Below are 22638 nucleotides of genomic sequence, written 5' to 3'. Positions count from 1 at the left end.
TGCAGACTCTGATGGAGAGTGTGTGTGTGCAGACTCTGATGGAGAGTGTGTGTTTGCAGACTCTGATGGAGAGTGTGTGTTTGCAGACTCTGATGGAGAGTGTGTGTTTGCAGAGAGTGTGTGTTTGCAGACTCTGATGGAGAGTGTGTGTGTTTGCAGACTCTGATGGAGAGTGTGTGTTTGCAGAGAGTGTGTGTCTGCAGACTCTGATGGAGAGTGTGTGTGTTTTCTGACTCTGATGGAGAGTGTGTGTGTGCAGACTCTGATGGAGAGTGTGTGTTTGCAGAGAGTGTGTGTTTGCAGACTCTGATGGAGAGTGTGTGTGTGTAGACTCTGATGGAAAGTGTGTGTTTGCAGACTCTGATGGAGAGTGTGTGTTTGCAGACTCTGATGGAGAGTGTGTGTGTGCAGACTCTGATGGAGAGTGTGTGTTTGCAGACTCTGATGGAGAGTGTGTGTGTCTGCAGACTCTGATGGAGAGTGTGTGTGTCTGCAGACTCTGGTGGAGAGTGTGTGTTTGCAGACTCTGATGGAGAGTGTGTGTTTGCAGACTCTGATGGAGTGTGTGTGTGTGTGTGTGCAGACTCTGATGGAGAGTGTGTGTGTTTGCAGACTCTGATGGAGAGTGTGTGTGTGCAGACTCTGATGGAGAGTGTGTGTGTGTGTCTGCAGACTCTGATGGAGAGTGTGTGTTTGCAGACTGATGGAGAGTGTGTGTTTGCAGACTCTGATGGAGAGTGTGTGTGTCTGCAGACTCTGATGGAGAGTGTGTGTTTGCAGACTGATGGAGAGTGTGTGTTTGCAGACTCTGATGGAGAGTGTGTGTGTGCAGACTCTGATGGAGAGTGTGTGTGTGTGTGTCTGCAGACTCTGATGGAGAGTGTGTGTTTGCAGACTCTGATGGAGAGTGTGTGTGTGTGTGTCTGCAGACTCTGATGGAGAGTGTGTGTTTGCAGACTGATGGAGAGTGTGTGTTTGCAGACTCTGATGGAGAGTGTGTGTGTGTGTGTGCAGACTCTGATGGAGAGTGTGTGTTTGCAGACTCTGATGGAGAGTGTGTGTGTGCAGACTCTGATGGAGAGTGTGTGTCTGCAGACTCTGATGGAGAGTGTGTGTGTGCAGACTCTGATGGAGAGTGTGTGTCTGCAGACTCTGATGGAGAGTGTGTGTGTGTTTGCAGACTCTGATGGAGAGTGTGTGTGTTCGCAGACTCTGATGGAGAGTGTGTGTGTGTGCAGACTCTGATGGAGAGTGTGTGTGTGTGCAGACTCTGATGGAGAGTGTGTGTGTGCAGACTCTGATGGAGAGTGTGTGTTTGCAGACTCTGATGGAGAGTGTGTGTGTGCAGACTCTGATGGAGAGTGTGTGTCTGCAGACTCTGATGGAGAGTGTGTGTGTGCAGACTCTGATGGAGAGTGTGTGTGTGCAGACTCTGATGGAGAGTGTGTGTCTGCAGACTCTGATGGAGAGTGTGTGTGTGCAGACTCTGATGGAGAGTGTGTGTTTGTAGACTCTGATGGAGAGTGTGTGTGTGCAGACTCTGATGGAGAGTGTGTGTTTGCAGACTCTGATGGAGAGTGTGTGTGTGCAGACTCTGATGGAGAGTGTGTGTGTGCAGACTCTGATGGAGAGTGTGTGTGTCTGCAGACTCTGATGGAGAGTGTGTGTTTGCAGACTCTGATGGAGAGTGTGTGTGTGCAGACTCTGATGGAGAGTGTGTGTGTGCAGACTCTGATGGAGAGTGTGTGTTTGTAGACTCTGATGGAGAGTGTGTGTGTGCAGACTCTGATGGAGAGTGTGTGTTTGCAGACTCTGATGGAGAGTGTGTGTGTGCAGACTCTGATGGAGAGTGTGTGTTTGCAGACTCTGATGGAGAGTGTGTGTGTGTGTTTGTAGACTCTGATGGAGAGTGTGTGTGTGCAGACTCTGATGGAGAGTGTGTGTTTGCAGACTCTGATGGAGAGTGTGTGTGTGTGCAGACTCTGATGGAGAGTGTGTGTGTCTGCAGACTCTGATGGAGAGTGTGTGTGTGTGCAGACTCTGATGGAGAGTGTGTGTGTGTGCAGACTCTGATGGAGAGTGTGTGTGTCTGCAGACTCTAATGGAGAGTGTGTGTGTGTGCAGACTCTGATGGAGAGTGTGTGTGTGCAGACTCTGATGGAGAGCGTGTGTTTGCAGACTGATGGAGAGTGTGTGTTTGCAGACTCTGATGGAGAGAGTGTGTGTTTGCAGACTGATGGAGAGTGTGTGTTTGCAGACTCTGATGGAGAGCGTGTGTTTGCAGACTGATGGAGAGTGTGTGTGTGCAGACTCTGATGGAGAGTGTGTGTTTGCAGACTGATGGAGAGTGTGTGTTTGCAGACTCTGATGGAGAGCGTGTGTTTGCAGACTGATGGAGAGTGTGTGTTTGCAGACTCTGATGGAGAGTGTGTGTTTGCAGACTGATGGAGAGTGTGTGTTTGCAGACTCTGATGGAGAGAGTGTGTGTTTGCAGACTGATGGAGAGTGTGTGTTTGCAGACTCTGATGGAGAGCGTGTGTTTGCAGACTGATGGAGAGTGTGTGTTTGCAGACTCTGATGGAGAGTGTGTGTTTGCAGACTGATGGAGAGTGTGTGTTTGCAGACTCTGATGGAGAGAGTGTGTGTTTGCAGACTCTGGAGAGTGTGTGTGCAGACTCTGATGGAGAGTGTGTGTTTGCAGACTCTGATGGAGAGTGTGTGTGTCTGCAGACTCTGATGGAGAGTGTGTGTGTGTGTGTCTGCAGACTCTGATGGAGAGTGTGTGTGTTTGCAGACTCTGATGGAGAGTGTGTGTGTGCAGACTCTGATGGAGAGTGTGTGTGTGTGTGTCTGCAGACTCTGATGGAGAGTGTGTGTGTTTGCAGACTGATGGAGAGTGTGTGTTTGCAGACTCTGATGGAGAGTGTGTGTTTGCAGAGAGTGTGTGTTTGCAGACTCTGATGGAGAGTGTGTGTTCGCAGACTCTGATGGAGAGTGTGTGTTTGCAGACTGATGGAGAGTGTGTGTGTGCAGACTCTGATGGAGAGTGTGTGTTTGCAGACTCTGATGGAGAGTGTGTGTTTGCAGACTCTGGAGAGTGTGTGTGTGTGTGTGCAGACTCTGATGGAGAGTGTGTGTGTTTGCAGACTCTGATGGAGAGTGTGTGTGTGTGCAGACTCTGATGGAGAGTGTGTGTTTGCAGACTCTGATGGAGAGAGTGTGTGTCTGCAGACTCTGATGGAGAGTGTGTGTTTGCAGACTCTGATGGAGAGTGTGTGTGTCTGCAGACTCTGATGGAGAGTGTGTGTTTGCAGACTCTGATGGAGAGAGTGTGTGTCTGCAGACTCTGATGGAGAGTGTGTGTGTGTGCAGACTCTGATGGAGAGTGTGTGTTTGCAGACTCTGATGGAGAGTGTGTGTTTGCAGACTCTGATGGAGAGTGTGTGTGTGCAGACTCTGATGGAGAGTGTGTGTGTCTGCAGACTCTGATGGAGAGTGTGTGTGTCTGCAGACTCTGATGGAGAGTGTGTGTTTGCAGACTCTGATGGAGAGTGTGTGTTTGCAGACTCTGATGGAGAGTGTGTGTGTGCAGACTCTGATGGAGAGTGTGTGTCTGCAGACTCTGATGGAGAGTGTGTGTTTGCAGACTCTGATGGAGAGTGTGTGTGTTTGCAGACTCTGATGGAGAGTGTGTGTGTTTGCAGACTCTGATGGAGAGTGTGTGTGTGTGCAGACTCTGATGGAGAGTGTGTGTGTTTGCAGACTCTGATGGAGAGTGTGTGTCTGCAGACTCTGATGGAGAGTGTGTGTGTTTGCAGACTCTGATGGAGAGTGTGTGTGTGTGTGTTTGCAGACTCTGATGGAGAGTGTGTGTTTGCAGACTCTGATGGAGAGAGTGTGTGTCTGCAGACTCTGATGGAGAGTGTGTGTGTGTGTGTTTGCAGACTCTGATGGAGAGTGTGTGTTTGCAGACTCTGATGGAGAGTGTGTGTGTGTGTGTGCAGACTCTGATGGAGAGTGTGTGTGTCTGCAGACTCTGATGGAGAGTGTGTGTGTGCAGACTCTGATGGAGAGTGTGTGTGTGCAGACTCTGATGGAGAGTGTGTGTTTGCAGACTCTGATGGAGAGTGTGTGTTTGTAGACTCTGATGGAGAGTGTGTGTTTGCAGACTCTGATGGAGAGTGTGTGTGTGTGTGTTTGCAGACTCTGATGGAGAGTGTGTGTTTGCAGACTCTGATGGAGAGTGTGTGTCTGCAGACTCTGATGGAGAGTGTGTGTTTGCAGACTCTGATGGAGAGTGTGTGTTTGCAGACTCTGATGGAGAGTGTGTGTCTGCAGACTCTGATGGAGAGTGTGTGTTTGCAGACTCTGATGGAGAGTGTGTGTGTGTGTGTGCAGACTCTGATGGAGAGTGTGTGTGTCTGCAGACTCTGATGGAGAGTGTGTGTGTGCAGACTCTGATGGAGAGTGTGTGTGTGTGTGCAGACTCTGATGGAGAGTGTGTGTGTCTGCAGACTCTGATGGAGAGTGTGTGTTTGCAGACTCTGATGGAGAGTGTGTGTTTGCAGACTCTGATGGAGAGTGTGTGTTTGCAGACTCTGATGGAGAGTGTGTGTTTGCAGACTCTGATGGAGAGTGTGTGTGTGTGTTTGTAGACTCTGATGGAGAGTGTGTGTGTGCAGACTCTGATGGAGAGTGTGTGTTTGCAGACTCTGATGGAGAGTGTGTGTGTGTGCAGACTCTGATGGAGAGTGTGTGTGTCTGCAGACTCTGATGGAGAGTGTGTGTGTGTGCAGACTCTGATGGAGAGTGTGTGTGTCTGCAGACTCTAATGGAGAGTGTGTGTGTGTGCAGACTCTGATGGAGAGTGTGTGTTTGCAGACTGATGGAGAGTGTGTGTTTGCAGACTCTGATGGAGAGCGTGTGTTTGCAGACTGATGGAGAGTGTGTGTTTGCAGACTCTGATGGAGAGAGTGTGTGTTTGCAGACTGATGGAGAGTGTGTGTTTGCAGACTCTGATGGAGAGCGTGTGTTTGCAGACTGATGGAGAGTGTGTGTGTGCAGACTCTGATGGAGAGTGTGTGTTTGCAGACTGATGGAGAGTGTGTGTTTGCAGACTCTGATGGAGAGTGTGTGTTTGCAGACTCTGATGGAGAGTGTGTGTTTGCAGACTGATGGAGAGTGTGTGTTTGCAGACTCTGATGGAGAGAGTGTGTGTTTGCAGACTCTGATGGAGAGTGTGTGTGTGTGTGTCTGCAGACTCTGATGGAGAGTGTGTGTTTGCAGACTCTGATGGAGAGTGTGTGTGTCTGCAGACTCTGATGGAGAGTGTGTGTGTGTGTGTCTGCAGACTCTGATGGAGAGTGTGTGTGTTTGCAGACTCTGATGGAGAGTGTGTGTGTGCAGACTCTGATGGAGAGTGTGTGTGTGTGTGTCTGCAGACTCTGATGGAGAGTGTGTGTGTTTGCAGACTGATGGAGAGTGTGTGTTTGCAGACTCTGATGGAGAGTGTGTGTTTGCAGAGAGTGTGTGTTTGCAGACTCTGATGGAGAGTGTGTGTTCGCAGACTCTGATGGAGAGTGTGTGTTTGCAGACTGATGGAGAGTGTGTGTGTGCAGACTCTGATGGAGAGTGTGTGTTTGCAGACTCTGATGGAGAGTGTGTGTTTGCAGACTCTGGAGAGTGTGTGTGTGTGTGTGCAGACTCTGATGGAGAGTGTGTGTGTTTGCAGACTCTGATGGAGAGTGTGTGTGTGCAGACTCTGATGGAGAGTGTGTGTTTGCAGACTCTGATGGACAGTGTGTGTTTGCAGACTCTGATGGAGAGTGTGTGTTTGCAGACTCTGATGGACAGTGTGTGTTTGCAGACTCTGATGGACAGTGTGTGTGTGTGTGTGTGTGCAGACTCTGATGGAGAGTGTGTGTTTGCAGACTCTGATGGACAGTGTGTGTTTGCAGACTCTGATGGAGAGTGTGTGTGTGTGTGTGCAGACTCTGATGGAGAGTGTGTGTTTGCAGACTCTGATGGAGAGTGTGTGTGTGCAGACTCTGATGGAGAGTGTGTGTTTGCAGACTCTGATGGACAGTGTGTGTTTGCAGACTCTGATGGAGAGTGTGTGTGTGTGTGTGCAGACTCTGATGGAGAGTGTGTGTATTTGCAGACTCTGATGGAGAGTGTGTGTTTGCAGACTCTGATGGAGAGTGTGTGTCTGCAGACTCTGATGGAGAGTGTGTGTTTGCAGACTCTGATGGAGAGTGTGTGTGTGTTTGCAGACTCTGATGGAGAGTGTGTGTGTTTGCAGACTCTGATGGAGAGTGTGTGTTCGTAGACTCTGATGGAGTGTGTGTGTTTGCAGACTCTGATGGAGAGTGTGTGTTTGCAGACTCTGATGGAGAGTGTGTGTGTGTTTGCAGACTCTGATGGAGAGTGTGTGTGTTTGCAGACTCTGATGGAGAGTGTGTGTTCGTAGACTCTGATGGAGAGTGTGTGTGTTTGCAGACTCTGATGGAGTGTGTGTGTGTGTGTGTGTGCAGACTCTGATGGAGAGTGTGTGTGTGTGTGCAGACTCTGATGGAGAGTGTGTGTTTGCAGACTCTGATGGAGAGAGTGTGTGTGTTTGCAGACTCTGATGGAGTGTGTGTGTGTGTGTGCAGACTCTGTTGGAGTGTGTGTGTGTGTGTGTGCAGACTCTGATGGAGAGTGTGTGTGTGTGTGTGCAGACTCTGATGGAGAGTGTGTGTTTGCAGACTCTGATGGAGAGTGTGTGTGTGCAGACTCTGATGGAGAGTGTGTGTTTGCAGACTCTGATGGAGAGAGTGTGTGTGTTCGTAGACTCTGATGGAGAGTGTGTGTGTGTGCAGACTCTGATGGAGTGTGTGTGTGTGTGTGTGTGTGTGTGTGCAGACTCTGATGGAGAGTGTGTGTGTGTGTGCAGACTCTGATGGAGAGTGTGTGTTTGCAGACTCTGATGGAGAGTGTGTGTGTTTGCAGACTCTGATGGAGAGTGTGTGTTTGCAGACTCTGATGGAGAGTGTGTGTGTGCAGACTCTGATGGAGAGTGTGTGTTTGCAGACTCTGATGGAGAGTGTGTGTTTGCAGACTCTGATGGAGAGTGTGTGTCTGCAGACTCTGATGGAGAGTGTGTGTGTTTGCAGACTCTGATGGAGTGTGTGTGTGTGTGTGCAGACTCTGATGGAGAGTGTGTGTCTGCAGACTCTGATGGAGAGTGTGTGTTTGCAGAGAGTGTGTGTGTGTCTGCAGACTCTGATGGAGAGTGTGTGTGTTTGCAGACTGATGGAGAGTGTGTGTTTGCAGAGAGTGTGTGTCTGCAGACTCTGATGGAGAGTGTGTGTGTTTGCAGTCTCTGATGGAGAGTGTGTGTTTGCAGACTCTGATGGAGAGTGTGTGTTTGCAGAGAGTGTGTGTTTGCAGACTCTGATGGAGAGTGTGTGTGCAGACTCTGATGGAGAGTGAGTGTGTGCAGACTCTGATGGAGAGTGTGTGTGTGCAGACTCTGATGGAGAGTGTGTGTGTTTGCAGACTCTGATGGAGAGTGAGTGTGTGCAGACTCTGATGGAGAGTGTGTGTCTGCAGACTCTGATGGAGAGTGTGTGTGTTTGCAGTCTCTGATGGAGAGTGTGTGTTTGCAGACTCTGATGGAGAGTGTGTGTTTGCAGAGAGTGTGTGTTTGCAGACTCTGATGGAGAGTGTGTGTGCAGACTCTGATGGAGAGTGAGTGTGTGCAGACTCTGATGGAGAGTGAGTGTGTGCAGACTCTGATGGAGAGTGTGTGTGTTTGCAGACTCTGATGGAGAGTGTGTGTGTTTGCAGACTCTGATGGAGAGTGTGTGTTTGTGTTTGTGCAGACTCTGATGGAGAGTGTGTGTGTGTGTGTGCAGACTCTGATGGAGAGTGTGTGTGTGTTTGCAGACTCTGATGGAGAGTGTGTGTGTGCAGACTCTGATGGAGAGTGTGTGTTTGCAGACTCTGATGGAGAGTGTGTGTTTGCAGACTCTGATGGAGAGTGTGTGTGTGTTTGCAGACTCTGATGGAGAGTGTGTGTGTGCAGACTCTGATGGAGAGTGTGTGTTTGCAGACTCTGATGGAGAGTGTGTGTGTGTTTGCAGACTCTGATGGAGAGTGTGTGTGTGCAGACTCTGATGGAGAGTGTGTGTTTGCAGACTCTGATGGAGAGTGTGTGTTTGCAGAATCTGATGGAGAGTGTGTGTTTGCAGACTCTGATGGAGAGTGTGTGTGTGTGTGTGTGTGCAGACTCTGATGGAGAGTGTGTGTGTTTGCAGACTCTGATGGAGAGTGTGTGTGTTTGCAGACTCTGATGGAGAGTGTGTGTTTGCAGAGAGTGTGTGTTTGCAGACTCTGGAGAGTGTGTGTTTGCAGACTCTGATGGAGAGTGTGTGTGTTTGCAGACTCTGATGGAGAGTGTGTGTGTCTGCAGACTCTGATGGAGAGTGTGTGTGTCTGCAGACTCTGATGGAGTGTGTGTGTGCAGACTCTGATGAAGAGTGTGTGTTTGCAGACTCTGATGGAGAGTGTGTGTTTGAAGACTCTGATGGAGAGTGTGTGTGTCTGCAGACTCTGATGGAGAGTGTGTGTGTGCAGACTCTGATGGAGAGTGTGTGTGTGTGTGTCTGCAGACTCTGATGGAGAGTGTGTGTGTTTGCAGACTGATGGAGAGTGTGTGTTTGCAGAGAGTGTGTGTTTGCAGACTCTGATGGAGAGTGTGTGTTTGCAGAGTGTGTGTGTCTGCAGACTCTGATGGAAAGTGTGTGTGTGCAGACTCTGATGGAGAGTGTGTGTGTGTGTGTGTCTGCAGACTCTGATGGAGAGTGTGTGTGTTTGCAGACTCTGATGGAGAGTGTGTGTTTGCAGAGAGTGTGTGTCTGCAGACTCTGATGGAGAGTGTGTGTGTTTGCAGACTGATGGAGAGTGTGTGTTTTCAGAGAGTGTGTGTTTGCAGACTCTGATGGAGAGTGTGTGTTTGCAGAGAGTGTGTGTCTGCAGACTCTGATGGAGAGTGTGTGTGTCTGCAGACTCTGATGGAAAGTGTGTGTGTGCAGACTCTGATGGAGAGTGTGTGTGTGTGTGTGTCTGCAGACTCTGATGGAGAGTGTGTGTGTTTGCAGACTCTGATGGAGAGTGTGTGTGTGCAGACTCTGATGGAGAGTGTGTGTGTGTGTGTGTCTGCAGACTCTGATGGAGAGTGTGTGTGTTTGCAGACTGATGGAGAGTGTGTGTTTGCAGACTCTGATGGAGAGTGTGTGTTTGCAGAGAGTGTGTGTTTGCAGACTCTGGAGAGTGTGTGTGCAGACTCTGATGGAGAGTGTGTGTGTGCAGACTCTGATGGAGAGTGTGTGTTCGCAGACTCTGATGGAGAGTGTGTGTTTGCAGACTCTGATGGAGAGTGTGTGTTTGCAGACTCTGGAGAGTGTGTGTGTGTGTGTGTGTGCAGACTCTGATGGAGAGTGTGTGTGTTTGCAGACTCTGATGGAGAGTGTGTGTTTGCAGACTCTGATGGACAGTGTGTGTTTGCAGACTCTGATGGACAGTGTGTGTTTGCAGACTCTGATGGAGAGTGTGTGTGTGTGTGTGCAGACTCTGATGGAGTGTGTGTGTGTGTGTGTGTGTGTGCAGACTCTGATGGAGAGTGTGTGTGTGTGTTTGCAGACTCTGATGGAGAGTGTGTGTGTGTGTTTGCAGACTCTGATGGAGAGTGTGTGTTTGCAGACTCTGATGGAGAGTGTGTGTTTGCAGACTCTGATGGAGAGTGTGTGTGTGTGTGTGTGTGCAGACTCTGATGGAGAGTGTGTGTGTGTGTTTGCAGACTCTGATGGAGAGTGTGTGTTTGCAGACTCTGATGGAGAGTGTGTGTGTGCAGACTCTGATGGAGATTGTGTGTTTGCAGACTCTGATGGACAGTGTGTGTTTGCAGACTCTGATGGAGAGTGTGTGTGTGCAGACTCTGATGGGGAGTGTGTGTTTGCAGACTCTGATGGACAGTGTGTATTTGCAGACTCTGATGGAGAGTGTGTGTCTGCAGACTCTGATGGAGAGTGTGTGTTTGCAGACTCTGATGGAGAGTGTGTGTGTGTGTGCAGACTCTGATGGAGTGTGTGTGTTTGCAGACTCTGATGGAGAGTGTGTGTTTGCAGACTCTGATGGAGAGTGTGTGTGTGCAGACTCTGATGGAGAGTGTGTGTGTGCAGACTCTGATGGAGAGTGTGTGTTTGCAGACTCTGATGGACAGTGTGTGTTTGCAGACTCTGATGGAGAGTGTGTGTGTGCAGACTCTGATGGAGAGTGTGTGTTTGCAGACTCTGATGGACAGTGTGTATTTGCAGACTCTGATGGAGAGTGTGTGTCTGCAGACTCTGATGGAGAGTGTGTGTTTGCAGACTCTGATGGAGAGTGTGTGTGTGTGTGCAGACTCTGATGGAGTGTGTGTGTTTGCAGACTCTGATGGAGAGTGTGTGTTTGCAGACTCTGATGGAGAGTGTGTGTGTGTTTGCAGACTCTGATGGAGAGTGTGTGTGTGCAGACTCTGATGGAGAGTGTGTGTTTGCAGACTCTGATGGAGAGTGTGTGTGTGTTTGCAGACTCTGATGGAGAGTGTGTGTGTGCAGACTCTGATGGAGTGTGTGTGTTTGCAGACTCTGATGGAGAGTGTGTGTTTGCAGACTCTGATGGAGAGTGTGTGTGTTTGCAGACTCTGATGGAGAGTGTGTGTTCGTAGACTCTGATGGAGAGTGTGTGTGTTTGCAGACTCTGATGGAGTGTGTGTGTGTGTGTGTGTGTGCAGACTCTGATGGAGAGTGTGTGTGTGTGTGCAGACTCTGATGGAGAGTGTGTGTTTGCAGACTCTGATGGAGAGAGTGTGTGTGTTTGCAGACTCTGATGGAGTGTGTGTGTGTGTGTGCAGACTCTGATGGAGTGTGTGTGTGTGTGTGTGCAGACTCTGATGGAGAGTGTGTGTGTGTGTGCAGACTCTGATGGAGAGTGTGTGTTTGCAGACTCTGATGGAGAGTGTGTGTTTGCAGACTCTGATGGAGAGTGTGTGTGTGTGTGCAGACTCTGATGGAGAGAGTGTGTCTGTTCGTAGACTCTGATGGAGAGTGTGTGTGTGTGCAGACTCTGATGGAGTGTGTGTGTGTGTGTGTGTGTGTGCAGACTCTGATGGAGAGTGTGTGTGTGTGTGCAGACTCTGATGGAGAGTGTGTGTTTGCAGACTCTGATGGAGAGTGTGTGTGTTTGCAGACTCTGATGGAGAGTGTGTGTTTGCAGACTCTGATGGAGAGTGTGTGTTTGCAGACTCTGATGGAGAGTGTGTGTTTGCAGACTCTGATGGAGAGTGTGTGTCTGCAGACTCTGATGGAGAGTGTGTGTGTTTGCAGACTCTGATGGAGTGTGTGTGTGTGTGTGTGTGTGTGTGTGCAGACTCTGATGGAGAGTGTGTGTGTGTGTGCAGACTCTGATGGAGAGTGTGTGTTTGCAGACTCTGATGGAGAGTGTGTGTGTGTGTGCAGACTCTGATGGAGAGTGTGTGTCTGCAGACTCTGATGGAGAGTGTGTGTGTGTGCAGACTCTGATGGAGTGTGTGTGTGTGTGTGTGTGTGTGCAGACTCTGATGGAGAGTGTGTGTGTGTGTGCAGACTCTGATGGAGAGTGTGTGTGTTTGCAGACTCTGATGGAGTGTGTGTGTGTGTGCGCAGACTCTGATGGAGAGTGTGTGTTTGCAGAGAGTGTGTGTTTGCAGACTCTGATGGAGAGTGTGTGTTTGCAGACTGATGGAGAGTGTGTGTTTGCAGAGAGTGTGTGTCTGCAGACTCTGATGGAGAGTGTGTGTGTTTGCAGTCTCTGATGGAGAGTGTGTGTTTGCAGAGAGTGGGTGTTTGCAGACTCTGATGGAGAGTGTGTGTGTGCAGACTCTGATGGAGAGTGTGTGTGTGCAGACTCTGATGGAGAGTGTGTGTGTGCAGACTCTGATGGAGAGTGTGTGTGTGCAGACTCTGATGGAGAGTGTGTGTGTGCAGACTCTGATGGAGAGTGTGTGTTTGCAGACTCTGATGGAGAGTGTGTGTGTTTGCAGACTCTGATGGAGAGTGTGTGTGTTTGCAGACTCTGATGGAGAGTGTGTGTGTTTGCAGACTCTGATGGAGAGTGTGTGTATGTGTCTGCAGACTCTGATGGAGAGTGTGTGTTTGTGTTTGTGCAGACTCTGATGGAGAGTGTGTGTGTGTGTGTGTGCAGACTCTGACGGAGAGTGTGTGTGTGTTTGCAGACTCTGATGGAGAGTGTGTGTGTGCAGACTCTGATGGAGAGTGTGTGTTTGCAGACTCTGATGGAGAGTGTGTGTGTGCAGACTCTGATGGAGAGTGTGTGTTTGCAGACTCTGATGGAGAGTGTGTGTTTGCAGAATCTGATGGAGAGTGTGTGTTTGCAGAGAGTGTGTGTTTGCAGACTCTGATGGAGAGTGTGTGTGTGTGTGTGTGTGCAGACTCTGATGGAGAGTGTGTGTGTTTGCAGACTCTGATGGAGAGTGTGTGTGTTTGCAGACTCTGATGGAGAGTGTGTGTTTGCAGAGAGTGTGTGTTTGCAGACTCTGGAGAGTGTGTGTTTGCAGACTCTGATGGAGAGTGTGTGTGTGTCTGCAGACTCTGATGGAGAGTGTGTGTTTGCAGACTCTGATGGAGAGAGTGTGTGTCTGCAGACTCTGATGGAGAGTGTGTGTGTGTGCAGACTCTGATGGAGAGTGTGTGTTTGCAGACTCTGATGGAGAGTGTGTGTTTGCAGACTCTGATGGAGAGTGTGTGTGTCTGCAGACTCTGATGGAGAGAGTGTGTGTCTGCAGACTCTGATGGAGAGTGTGTGTGTGTGCAGACTCTGATGGAGAGTGTGTGTGTGCAGACTCTGATGGAGAGTGTGTGTGTGCAGACTCTGATGGAGAGTGTGTGTTTGCAGACTCTGATGGAGAGTGTGTGTTTGCAGACTCTGATGGAGAGTGTGTGTGTGCAGACTCTGATGGAGAGTGTGTGTTTGCAGACTCTGATGGAGAGTGTGTGTGTGCAGACTCTGATGGAGAGTGTGTGTGTGTTTGCAGACTCTGATGGAGAGTGTGTGTGTGTTTGCAGACTCTGATGGAGAGTGTGTGTGTGTGCAGACTCTGATGGAGAGTGTGTGTTTGCAGACTCTGATGGAGAGAGTGTGTGTCTGCAGACTCTGATGGAGAGTGTGTGTGTGTGCAGACTCTGATGGAGAGTGTGTGTTTGCAGACTCTGATGGAGAGTGTGTGTTTGCAGACTCTGATGGAGAGTGTGTGTGTGCAGACTCTGATGGAGAGTGTGTGTGTCTGCAGACTCTGATGGAGAGTGTGTGTGTCTGCAGACTCTGATGGAGAGTGTGTGTTTGCAGACTCTGATGGAGAGTGTGTGTTTGCAGACTCTGATGGAGAGTGTGTGTGTGCAGACTCTGATGGAGAGTGTGTGTCTGCAGACTCTGATGGAGAGTGTGTGTTTGCAGACTCTGATGGAGAGTGTGTGTGTTTGCAGACTCTGATGGAGAGTGTGTGTGTTTGCAGACTCTGATGGAGAGTGTGTGTGTGTGCAGACTCTGATGGAGAGTGTGTGTGTTTGCAGACTCTGATGGAGAGTGTGTGTGTTTGCAGACTCTGATGGAGAGTGTGTGTGTTTGCAGACTCTGATGGAGAGTGTGTGTGTGCAGACTCTGATGGAGAGTGTGTGTGTGTGTGTTTGCAGACTCTGATGGAGAGTGTGTGTTTGCAGACTCTGATGGAGAGAGTGTGTGTCTGCAGACTCTGATGGAGAGTGTGTGTGTGTGTGTTTGCAGACTCTGATGGAGAGTGTGTGTTTGCAGACTCTGATGGAGAGTGTGTGTGTGTGTGTGCAGACTCTGATGGAGAGTGTGTGTGTCTGCAGACTCTGATGGAGAGTGTGTGTGTGCAGACTCTGATGGAGAGTGTGTGTGTGCAGACTCTGATGGAGAGTGTGTGTTTGTAGACTCTGATGGAGAGTGTGTGTTTGCAGACTCTGATGGAGAGTGTGTGTGTGTGTGTTTGCAGACTCTGATGGAGAGTGTGTGTTTGCAGACTCTGATGGAGAGTGTGTGTCTGCAGACTCTGATGGAGAGTGTGTGTTTGCAGACTCTGATGGAGAGTGTGTGTTTGCAGACTCTGATGGAGAGTGTGTGTCTGCAGACTCTGATGGAGAGTGTGTGTTTGCAGACTCTGATGGAGAGTGTGTGTGTGTGTGTGCAGACTCTGATGGAGAGTGTGTGTGTCTGCAGACTCTGATGGAGAGTGTGTGTGTGCAGACTCTGATGGAGAGTGTGTGTGTGCAGACTCTGATGGAGAGTGTGTGTTTGCAGACTCTGATGGAGAGTGTGTGTTTGTAGACTCTGATGGAGAGTGTGTGTTTGCAGACTCTGATGGAGAGTGTGTGTGTGTGTGTTTGCAGACTCTGATGGAGAGTGTGTGTTTGTAGACTCTGATGGAGAGTGTGTGTTTGCAGACTCTGATGGAGAGTGTGTGTTTGTAGACTCTGATGGAGAGTGTGTGTTTGCAGACTCTGATGGAGAGTGTGTGTGTGTGTGTTTGCAGACTCTGATGGAGAGTGTGTGTGTGTGTGTGCAGACTCTGATGGAGAGTGTGTGTGTTTGCAGACTCTGATGGAGAGTGTGTGTCTGCAGACTCTGATGGAGAGTGTGTGTGTGCAGACTCTGATGGAGTGTGTGTGTGTTTGCAGACTCTGATGGAGAGTGTGTGTGTGTGTGTGTGTGTGTTTGCAGACTCTGATGGAGAGTGTGTGTTTGCAGACTCTGATGGAGTGTGTGTGTGTGTGTGTGTGTGTGTGCAGACTCTGATGGAGAGTGTGTGTGTTTGCAGACTCTGATGGAGAGTGTGTGTGTGTGCAGACTCTGATGGAGAGTGTGTGTGTGCAGACTCTGATGGAGAGTGTGTGTGTTTGCAGACTCTGATGGAGAGTGTGTGTTTGCAGACTCTGATGGAGAGTGTGTGTTTGTAGACTCTGATGGAGAGTGTGTGTTTGCAGACTCTGATGGAGAGTGTGTGTGTGTGTGTTTGCAGACTCTGATGGAGAGAGTGTGTGTTTGCAGACTCTGATGGAGAGTGTGTGTGTGTGTGTGCAGACTCTGATGGAGAGTGTGTGTGTTTGCAGACTCTGATGGAGAGTGTGTGTCTGCAGACTCTGATGGAGAGTGTGTGTGTGCAGACTCTGATGGAGTGTGTGTGTGTTTGCAGACTCTGATGGAGAGTGTGTGTGTGTGTGTGTTTGCAGACTCTGATGGAGAGTGTGTGTTTGCAGACTCTGATGGAGTGTGTGTGTGTGTGTGTGTGCAGACTCTGATGGAGAGTGTGTGTGTTTGCAGACTCTGATGGAGAGTGTGTGTGTGTGCAGACTCTGATGGAGAGTGTGTGTGTTTGCAGACTCTGATGGAGAGTGTGTGTTTGTAGACTCTGATGGAGAGTGTGTGTTTGCAGACTCTGATGGAGAGTGTGTGTGTGTGTGTGTTTGCAGACTCTGATGGAGAGAGTGTGTGTTTGCAGACTCTGATGGAGAGTGTGTGTGTGTGTGTGCAGACTCTGATGGAGAGTGTGTGTGTTTGCAGACTCTGATGGAGAGTGTGTGTCTGCAGACTCTGATGGAGAGTGTGTGTGTGTGCAGACTCTGATGGAGTGTGTGTGTGTTTGCAGACTCTGATGGAGAGTGTGTGTTTGCAGACTCTGATGGAGAGTGTGTGTGTGTGTGTGTGTGTGTGTTTGCAGACTCTGATGGAGAGTGTGTGTGTGTGTGTCTGCAGACTCTGATGGAGAGTGTGTGTGTGTGTGTCTGCAGACTCTGATGGAGAGTGTGTGTGTGTGTGTTTGCAGACTCTGATGGGAAAAATTTGATTTCCACTGATCTTCAACATATATTGCAAAGTAATGTCACATGTCTATATTGTGGAATGTGAGCAGGATATATGTATGTTTGTACATCTGTCTCTGTGCAGAGTGAGCCAGGATGGGGAGAGCTGAAGAGTGACCTTCTGACCTTAGAGGTCAGGATGCATCTAAAATTTCTTGGTCCCAGTGTCAGAAGTAGTGATGAATAGAAGCATGTGCAAAAGTGTGTCAAAGTTAGTAGAAAACTACTAAGAAAAGCAACAGCTGAAGGAGACCTTGGTAAAGAATATAAAAGGTGTCGCACAGCTCCTCCTTGTCTTACACTCTGCAGGCAGGCTCTGAATGTCTGTATGACTGTCTGACCTTCTCTTGCAAAAGAATAAATACTTTTAAAAGACAATTTGATTCTTGGTGTCTCTTATGCAGTGCTGATGATTGTTTAATCATTGTTTTTGCCACAACACAGACTCTGATGGAGAGTGTGTGTGTTTGCAAACACTGCTCATGTGTGAGAGCAGCAGTTCACACAGACATGCCCAACTTCTCCATCAGAAATTAGGGCTGCACAATATATCGGAATATTGCAATATGCATATCGCAACGTCTTGCAATAACTGGGGTCATGAACAAAAGACAAAGAGAAAATCACTCATTGCTCTAGGCTGAATAATTTTTGTAACTTTATTAAGAATCAGTTTTACATTTTGATAATTCAGTTTCTGTTGTTAAATAAACCTAATGTAGGCCTACCTGGAGGTTCATTCAAACTCGAGCAACATTTGCCTTCTGATTGATTGTGTTCGCTCTCGTCTGACGTCTTTGCTCTTCTCCAGCAGGTCTTCCTTTTACATTTGCATCTGAGAGTGCATTCACATTTGCAGACCTGGCAAAGACTTCAGGAGAATATGCCTTTGGTAAAAAAGGTGAGTTCAGTTTACATCTTAAATCTGTCTGACTGATTCATTAGGGCCCAAGCCCTGAAAGGTACACATATAGATCTCATCAGGCCGAACAACTTTCGTACTTTTACTTTTTATGCCAGCCCAACAGGAAGTTGGCTATTAAGGGTTGTTTGGAAACGCATGGTCTGGTATTTGAATCACTTCTCCTAGGGTTTCACCTGATCGCCACCAAACTCGGTGTGCATGAAGTCAAGACATTGAGGATGAAAAATTGCCAGGGGATTTTTGATATCTCGAACGGTTTGGCCGTGGCGAGGAAACAAATTTATGGCGAATAATGGAAACAGGAAGTGTGTTATAACTTCTGCATACATTAACTGATCTTGATTAAACTTCAGCAGTGTGTTCGTTGTAAGAGGCCGATCACATGGATGTGAGTCAAAGTTATAGCGCCACCAACTGGCAGCAGGAAGTGTGTCACTTTCAAAATGCTTTGAAATCACCCTCTTATTTTTACCCGATTTGCTTCAAACTTTATGTGTATAATGTAAACACACGGCAGATGTAGACCTGTGAAAGGTTTATTGATATCTTAGATACTGTTGCCGTGGCAACGCATCAAACTTTAATATTCTTTTCGGATGCTTTTGAGACTCTTCACATGCTTGAAAATGCACGGAACTCGACAGACACATCACATTTATTATCCAGTAGACATGTGCAAAGTTTCAGAAACGGGCGTGGTGGAATGGCTCAGTAGCGCCACCTTTAGTCAAAAATGGGGGCTTCGTTTTTCATTGGAACATCTCAACCCAATGTATCTGCCCAGTGTAGGCATATTTTAATTTGTTTAATATTCTACTAAATGGATACATTTACTTTTTAGACATCCTTGTCTCCATTATGCTGTCTGTTTACTCTGTTGTCAGTTTGACACAAATACTCTACACACTCTGCGAGGTATTGGTTTTATGTATCGAAGCATTGTAATGAGTGCGAGTACACGAGCGCAGTATTGGGCCCAATACGATACTGGTATCGAATCCTTTTTGTATTTAATAATAGTGGATTTCTCCAAAGGCAGTATTTTCTGATTGTCATCCTAGCCCTAGTATCTAATTGTGCTGGACACTAAAAGCATTTTGTGTTTTTATAAGCCACTCATATGTGTTTGTACACACTGCTGCTGTCAGTATAGCTTTTGGCAGTGTAATGTTTTTAGTGTTTTCACACGCTCATGTTTATTTCTGTAGATGCTAATTTTTTGTGGTCAAACGCGGGTGCCACGGTCTTCGGTAGTGCACCAGTGCGAAATGAAGGAGGGGAAGCACACAACGAAGGAGAAGAGGAGGGCAGTGATGAAGAATCTCCCCGTAATGAGGAGATCCACTTTGAGCCGATCGTGTCCTTGCCAGAGGTGAGTGTGTGTGAGGTGGATCCAGGGCCGCACGATTAACCGGAAGTAAACCTGAAACCACAGAGTTTTATATGCACAGTGTGTTTGCTGAAGCGCTGAGATCAGAGCAGATCCATCAGTTTGCAGTGAATCTGCTCCATCTCAGCAAGCGCTGTGAGTTTGAGTCACTCATAACCTGCATCTTTACACACTTGCAGCATTTACAAACCTGTGGTCCAACAGATGAGAACATTTAATGACATGTTTTACTCACTTCACTTCATAACGGCAGTCGAGTGTTTGAAATGACTTACATTTGTGGTGTAACGTGGCTTCATATCTTAGATTGAGACAGAATGATATTATTTTTATTGTATTCTAAAGGCTATTTCAATTAGCATTCCATTATTAATGTACTTTAAAATACAGATGAACCATGTATTGTCACAATCGTGTTTGTTTTCATGTTTCTTCCGTCTTTGCTTTAATTAAATGTGAGCGCTGCAAGTTTCACAGTAAAAACATGATGCTGTTGCGCCTTCTACTGGCCCAGGCTTTCACAGTTATATGATGTATTCAGAAAGTTTTGTAGTTTTGTATTCAGTAACCACTTTATTTCTGCTGGTCTGTATTTCTGATTCAAATGTAATGTGACACGCCCACGGAGAGCGCGCGCTATTCAAACGCAAATGTCTGAGGCAATCCAATCACAACCTGTGAACGCCCCCATATCAGCTCGAGAAAACACAAGTTTATTCAGATCATTATTGTTTACACCGTCTCGCAGCGCTGTGAGGAATAATAATAATGGAAAATGTACCTCAGAAGTGCGGGTATATCGAGGAGCGAGCTGAGGAATACTAGTAAGTTTTTTTCCTTCTCACGTGAATCGGGTTTCTGTTTATGAATGAATGAACGTCAGAGATGCGCGCTGTTTACCACAGCAAAGACAACATTTTGTTGACTAGATTTGGGTACAGTTTTTACTGTAGAATATACTGCCACGTCAAATAAGCTTTTGTTTAGCAATTTCTATATAAAATACAAATTTTGTCAAAAATAAAGTCATCAACTAAGATGTTAGCTGTTCCAATGAATGGCTCATTATGCAGAGTGGGTGGGACATTGTATTCTCAGGTGTAAACCACTCCTCGTTCACGCCCCCCTCGCATATTGGCTTTCCAAGCAAAACCTGTTTTACATCAATTTAAATCAATGTATGGTTTTATGTGAACGATAAAGCAAGACTATTTTCACATAATTTTGAAGCCAGAACTCGAAGCGACAACATCCATTAGTCAAAAGTCTTATTGACACATATTTATTATGAGTTTTGTGGTCTTATTTCAGCAACTTTCATTTTTATTTTTTTCAATAACCACGCATAAACATTATTCTCTTAAAAATTCAAAAATATACATGCATGGTGATCACATATTTTGGTAGCCCTGTTTGTGCTATATAGAGTGAATTTACACCTTTGCCATTAACAATTTTATAAATGACTGAAAAAAGCACAAAAGTCAGAGCATGTCAGAACACCTCCAGGGTCCAGAAAACCGCTCAGACTCCAGAGGGTTAAAGGTTTAACTTTTATAAAACTTTGTTTTTGTCAGAGCCTGTGTTTGAGCTTGTAACAGTTACACTTTGAGGTTATGCTTCTCCTTGCCTTTAGGGGGCACTAGCCTCCCTCTTAGATGGGTATTTATACAGGTAGCTGACTTGACGTGTTGATGTGACCCCTGCAGGTGGAGGTGAAGTCTGGCGAGGAGGATGAGGAGATCCTGTTCAAAGAAAGAACCAAACTCTACCGCTGGGACCGCGAGCTCAACCAGTTGTAAACTTTTCTACGTTTAGCAAACTTCTGTTCATGTTAGACATCATGTTCCCTGAACTTTTTTGTAAATGTGTGAGAGATCTTGTACATGCAGTGGTTTTATTTTTGTCCTGTTTGTATTAGACTGCATTAGTTGACAATCAAATTTATGCTTTGAAAAAAAAGAAGTTACTTTTATTATGAACACTTGTTCACCCCAGAGTTACCTCGATGTGGATTGAGTTTACCCCAGAGTTACCTCGATGTGGATTGGGTTTACCCCAGAGTTACCTAGATGTGGATTGAGTTTACCCCAGAGTTACCTCGATGTGGATTGAGTTTACCCCAGAGTTACCTCGATGTGGATTGAGTTTACAGGGACTTTCTCAAGGTTGGCTTTGAACATAAATAAACATCTGCCAGCTTGCGTTTCACTAGTTATACAGTGTCATTATTGATGATAAAACATTGAATACAACTACAGGAGAAATAGAGAAGCTTGGCTTCACTTTATCCAGAAGAGTTTCACTGTTTCAAGAAAACTGGTAACCAGTATTTAATATACCGCTGTATAACCAGCAGAGGTCAGGAGTCATTATTTGTTCAGTAAATCCACTCTTTTTTTCTCTCTGTACTTCATAGGTAAGACCTACATGAAACTGACCAAAAAGTATTGATTAAATATCAAAGTGTAAGAACTGATTTTCCTGCTAAAACAAAACGCACCCTGCAATAAAGCCATACAATGCACCCAGATAGCAAAGACAGAGCACAGGACCTTGCCCTGCCCAAACTTATCTCCTTGTCCACTTGTTTGACTTCAACTCATCCCCCCCCCCCCTCTCCCTCCTCAAGTCACTGAAAGTTCATTAAGAATGTCTATATAACACATATGGTGTATCTTGTGAATATGTTGTTTTTTCCTTTTCATGTTTGGTATCATTTTAAGTGTCTCAGTGCGATTGGTAAAATGGTCTTAATTTCATTGCAGTCATTGGTTTAATAAGAAAGATTGAGAGCTTAGGAGAATCCTGTTTCTCCTCCCTGGGTGATGTCTCTTCAAGATATCTCCCGAAACCAGGTGTTACCCCCTGGGGGGTACACGGATTGACCCAAACAACTCTAAACAATATTTGTATAACCCTTTTGTTCTGGTCTGGGTATTTAAGGGTAGGTGACAGAGCAATCTTTGGGACCCTTTACCAGGATCATCCCCCATACAGTGATGTTTCAGTGTTTTCCGGTTGGAGAGCACTCACACACCACTGTGTGTCTCTGTCAGGAAAGCATTACTTACTTTTAGAGTCATCTTTGAGTAAACAATGTCATGTATGTATTATTTCTGAATTGGCTTTTAATAATTTACTTGTTTAATTGGCATGATACATTTTTACCTGACAAATAAATGTTACATCTTGATTTATTCTGAAGTTTTCTGAAATCATTATTTTAGTAGACTATGAGGAGGCTGGTGCTACCGCAGCTCTGTGTCCAGGATAGGTCAAACTAAAAGCGCAGATGAACGGAGCAGTAGGCACATCATCTGAAGACCTTTTGATTTCTGTCTATCACTGACTTGGCAAGTTGTACGGAAGTGGCTAAATAAACTACACTTTTTTTTGTATGAGTGAGAAGTAGGCAGCCGACTTAAGAGGTATTAGCAAACCCTGCACCCTCTGACCAAGATCAGACTGGCGAGGCTGTGTCCGTGAGATCCACGTAAACCCGGGGGCGTGTGATTCTGTGCGGCATCGGGTCCCTTAAAGGGGGGGTGAAATGCTATTTCATGCATACTGAGTTTTTTACACTGTTAAAGAGTTGGATTCCCATGCTAAACATGGACAAAGTTTAAAAAATTAAATTGTACGTTTGAAGGAGTATTTCTGTGCCAAAAATTGTCCTTCCGGTTTGTCACAAGTTTCGGAAAGTTTTTTTCGAGTATGGGTCTGCGTGACGTCAGCTGGGGTGTAATTTCCTTAAAATGGGTCCTAAGGGCACTTCTCCCAGAACAGCGCGGGCGCGCGCATCCGTAGACCAGAGCAAGAGAGCGAAAGCAGTACCTCATCAAAGCGCTCTGCTCGGCTTTAGGAAAGTCAATGTCACCAAAGAAGTGTGTTTTTGGTTGCCAGGGCAAGACAACCCTGCACAGATTCCCAAAGAACCCAGCGTTAAGGGACCAGTGGATGGAGTTTGTTTTTTCGAAGCATCAAGGGAGTTGTGTAAGACTGTTTGTTCCCTGCATTTCGACGATGATTGTTTTATAAACAAAGCCCAGATCAACGGATTTGCAGATCGTCTAATGCTTAAGGATCAAGCAGTCACACAACGATAAAGGTTTGCGGCCGTGCGTTGGAACCGGGCGGTGAGTAAAACTGCTTCAAATGTCTCTGTGTGTTGTTAGCTCGGCGGGTAAGCACAGCTTTAGCACCGCCCACACGGCCTGCCCCCAGCCGCTCGTTTTTTTTCGGAAAGACTCGATACAGCCTATCTTTCTTTTATAAATATAATAAAACTAAAGACTTTTTGGAGATATGAAGGATGCAATACTACTCTATAGGTACTCAAGATTAACAGGAGATTGAGTGAAAAT

At 46.9% G+C, this 22638-nt stretch overlaps 1 protein-coding gene across 1 annotated transcript in view; it reads left to right on the top strand.

Annotated features, from left to right (window-relative positions):
* The window catches only part of LOC311088041 (E3 SUMO-protein ligase RanBP2-like), a 210478-nt gene extending 189007 nt beyond the window's left edge, over positions 1-21471 (top strand). The window contains exons 24-26 of the mRNA XM_084121678.1: positions 16771-16857; positions 18090-18253; positions 19981-21471. Coding sequence (XP_083977804.1) covers positions 16771-16857; positions 18090-18253; positions 19981-20073 — 344 coding nt within the window. The 3' untranslated portion in view covers positions 20074-21471. The remainder of the gene's footprint in view (positions 1-16770; positions 16858-18089; positions 18254-19980) is intronic.
* The last annotated feature ends 1167 nt before the right edge of the window (positions 21472-22638 follow it).

This window comes from Abramis brama (genome assembly GCF_963993115.1).
Source record: "Abramis brama genome assembly, chromosome: 8".
In the NCBI taxonomy this organism is placed as follows: Eukaryota; Metazoa; Chordata; class Actinopteri; order Cypriniformes; family Leuciscidae; genus Abramis; species Abramis brama.
The sequence above is the reverse complement of the archived record's forward strand: the minus strand, read 5'-3'. Positions and strand labels throughout refer to the sequence as shown.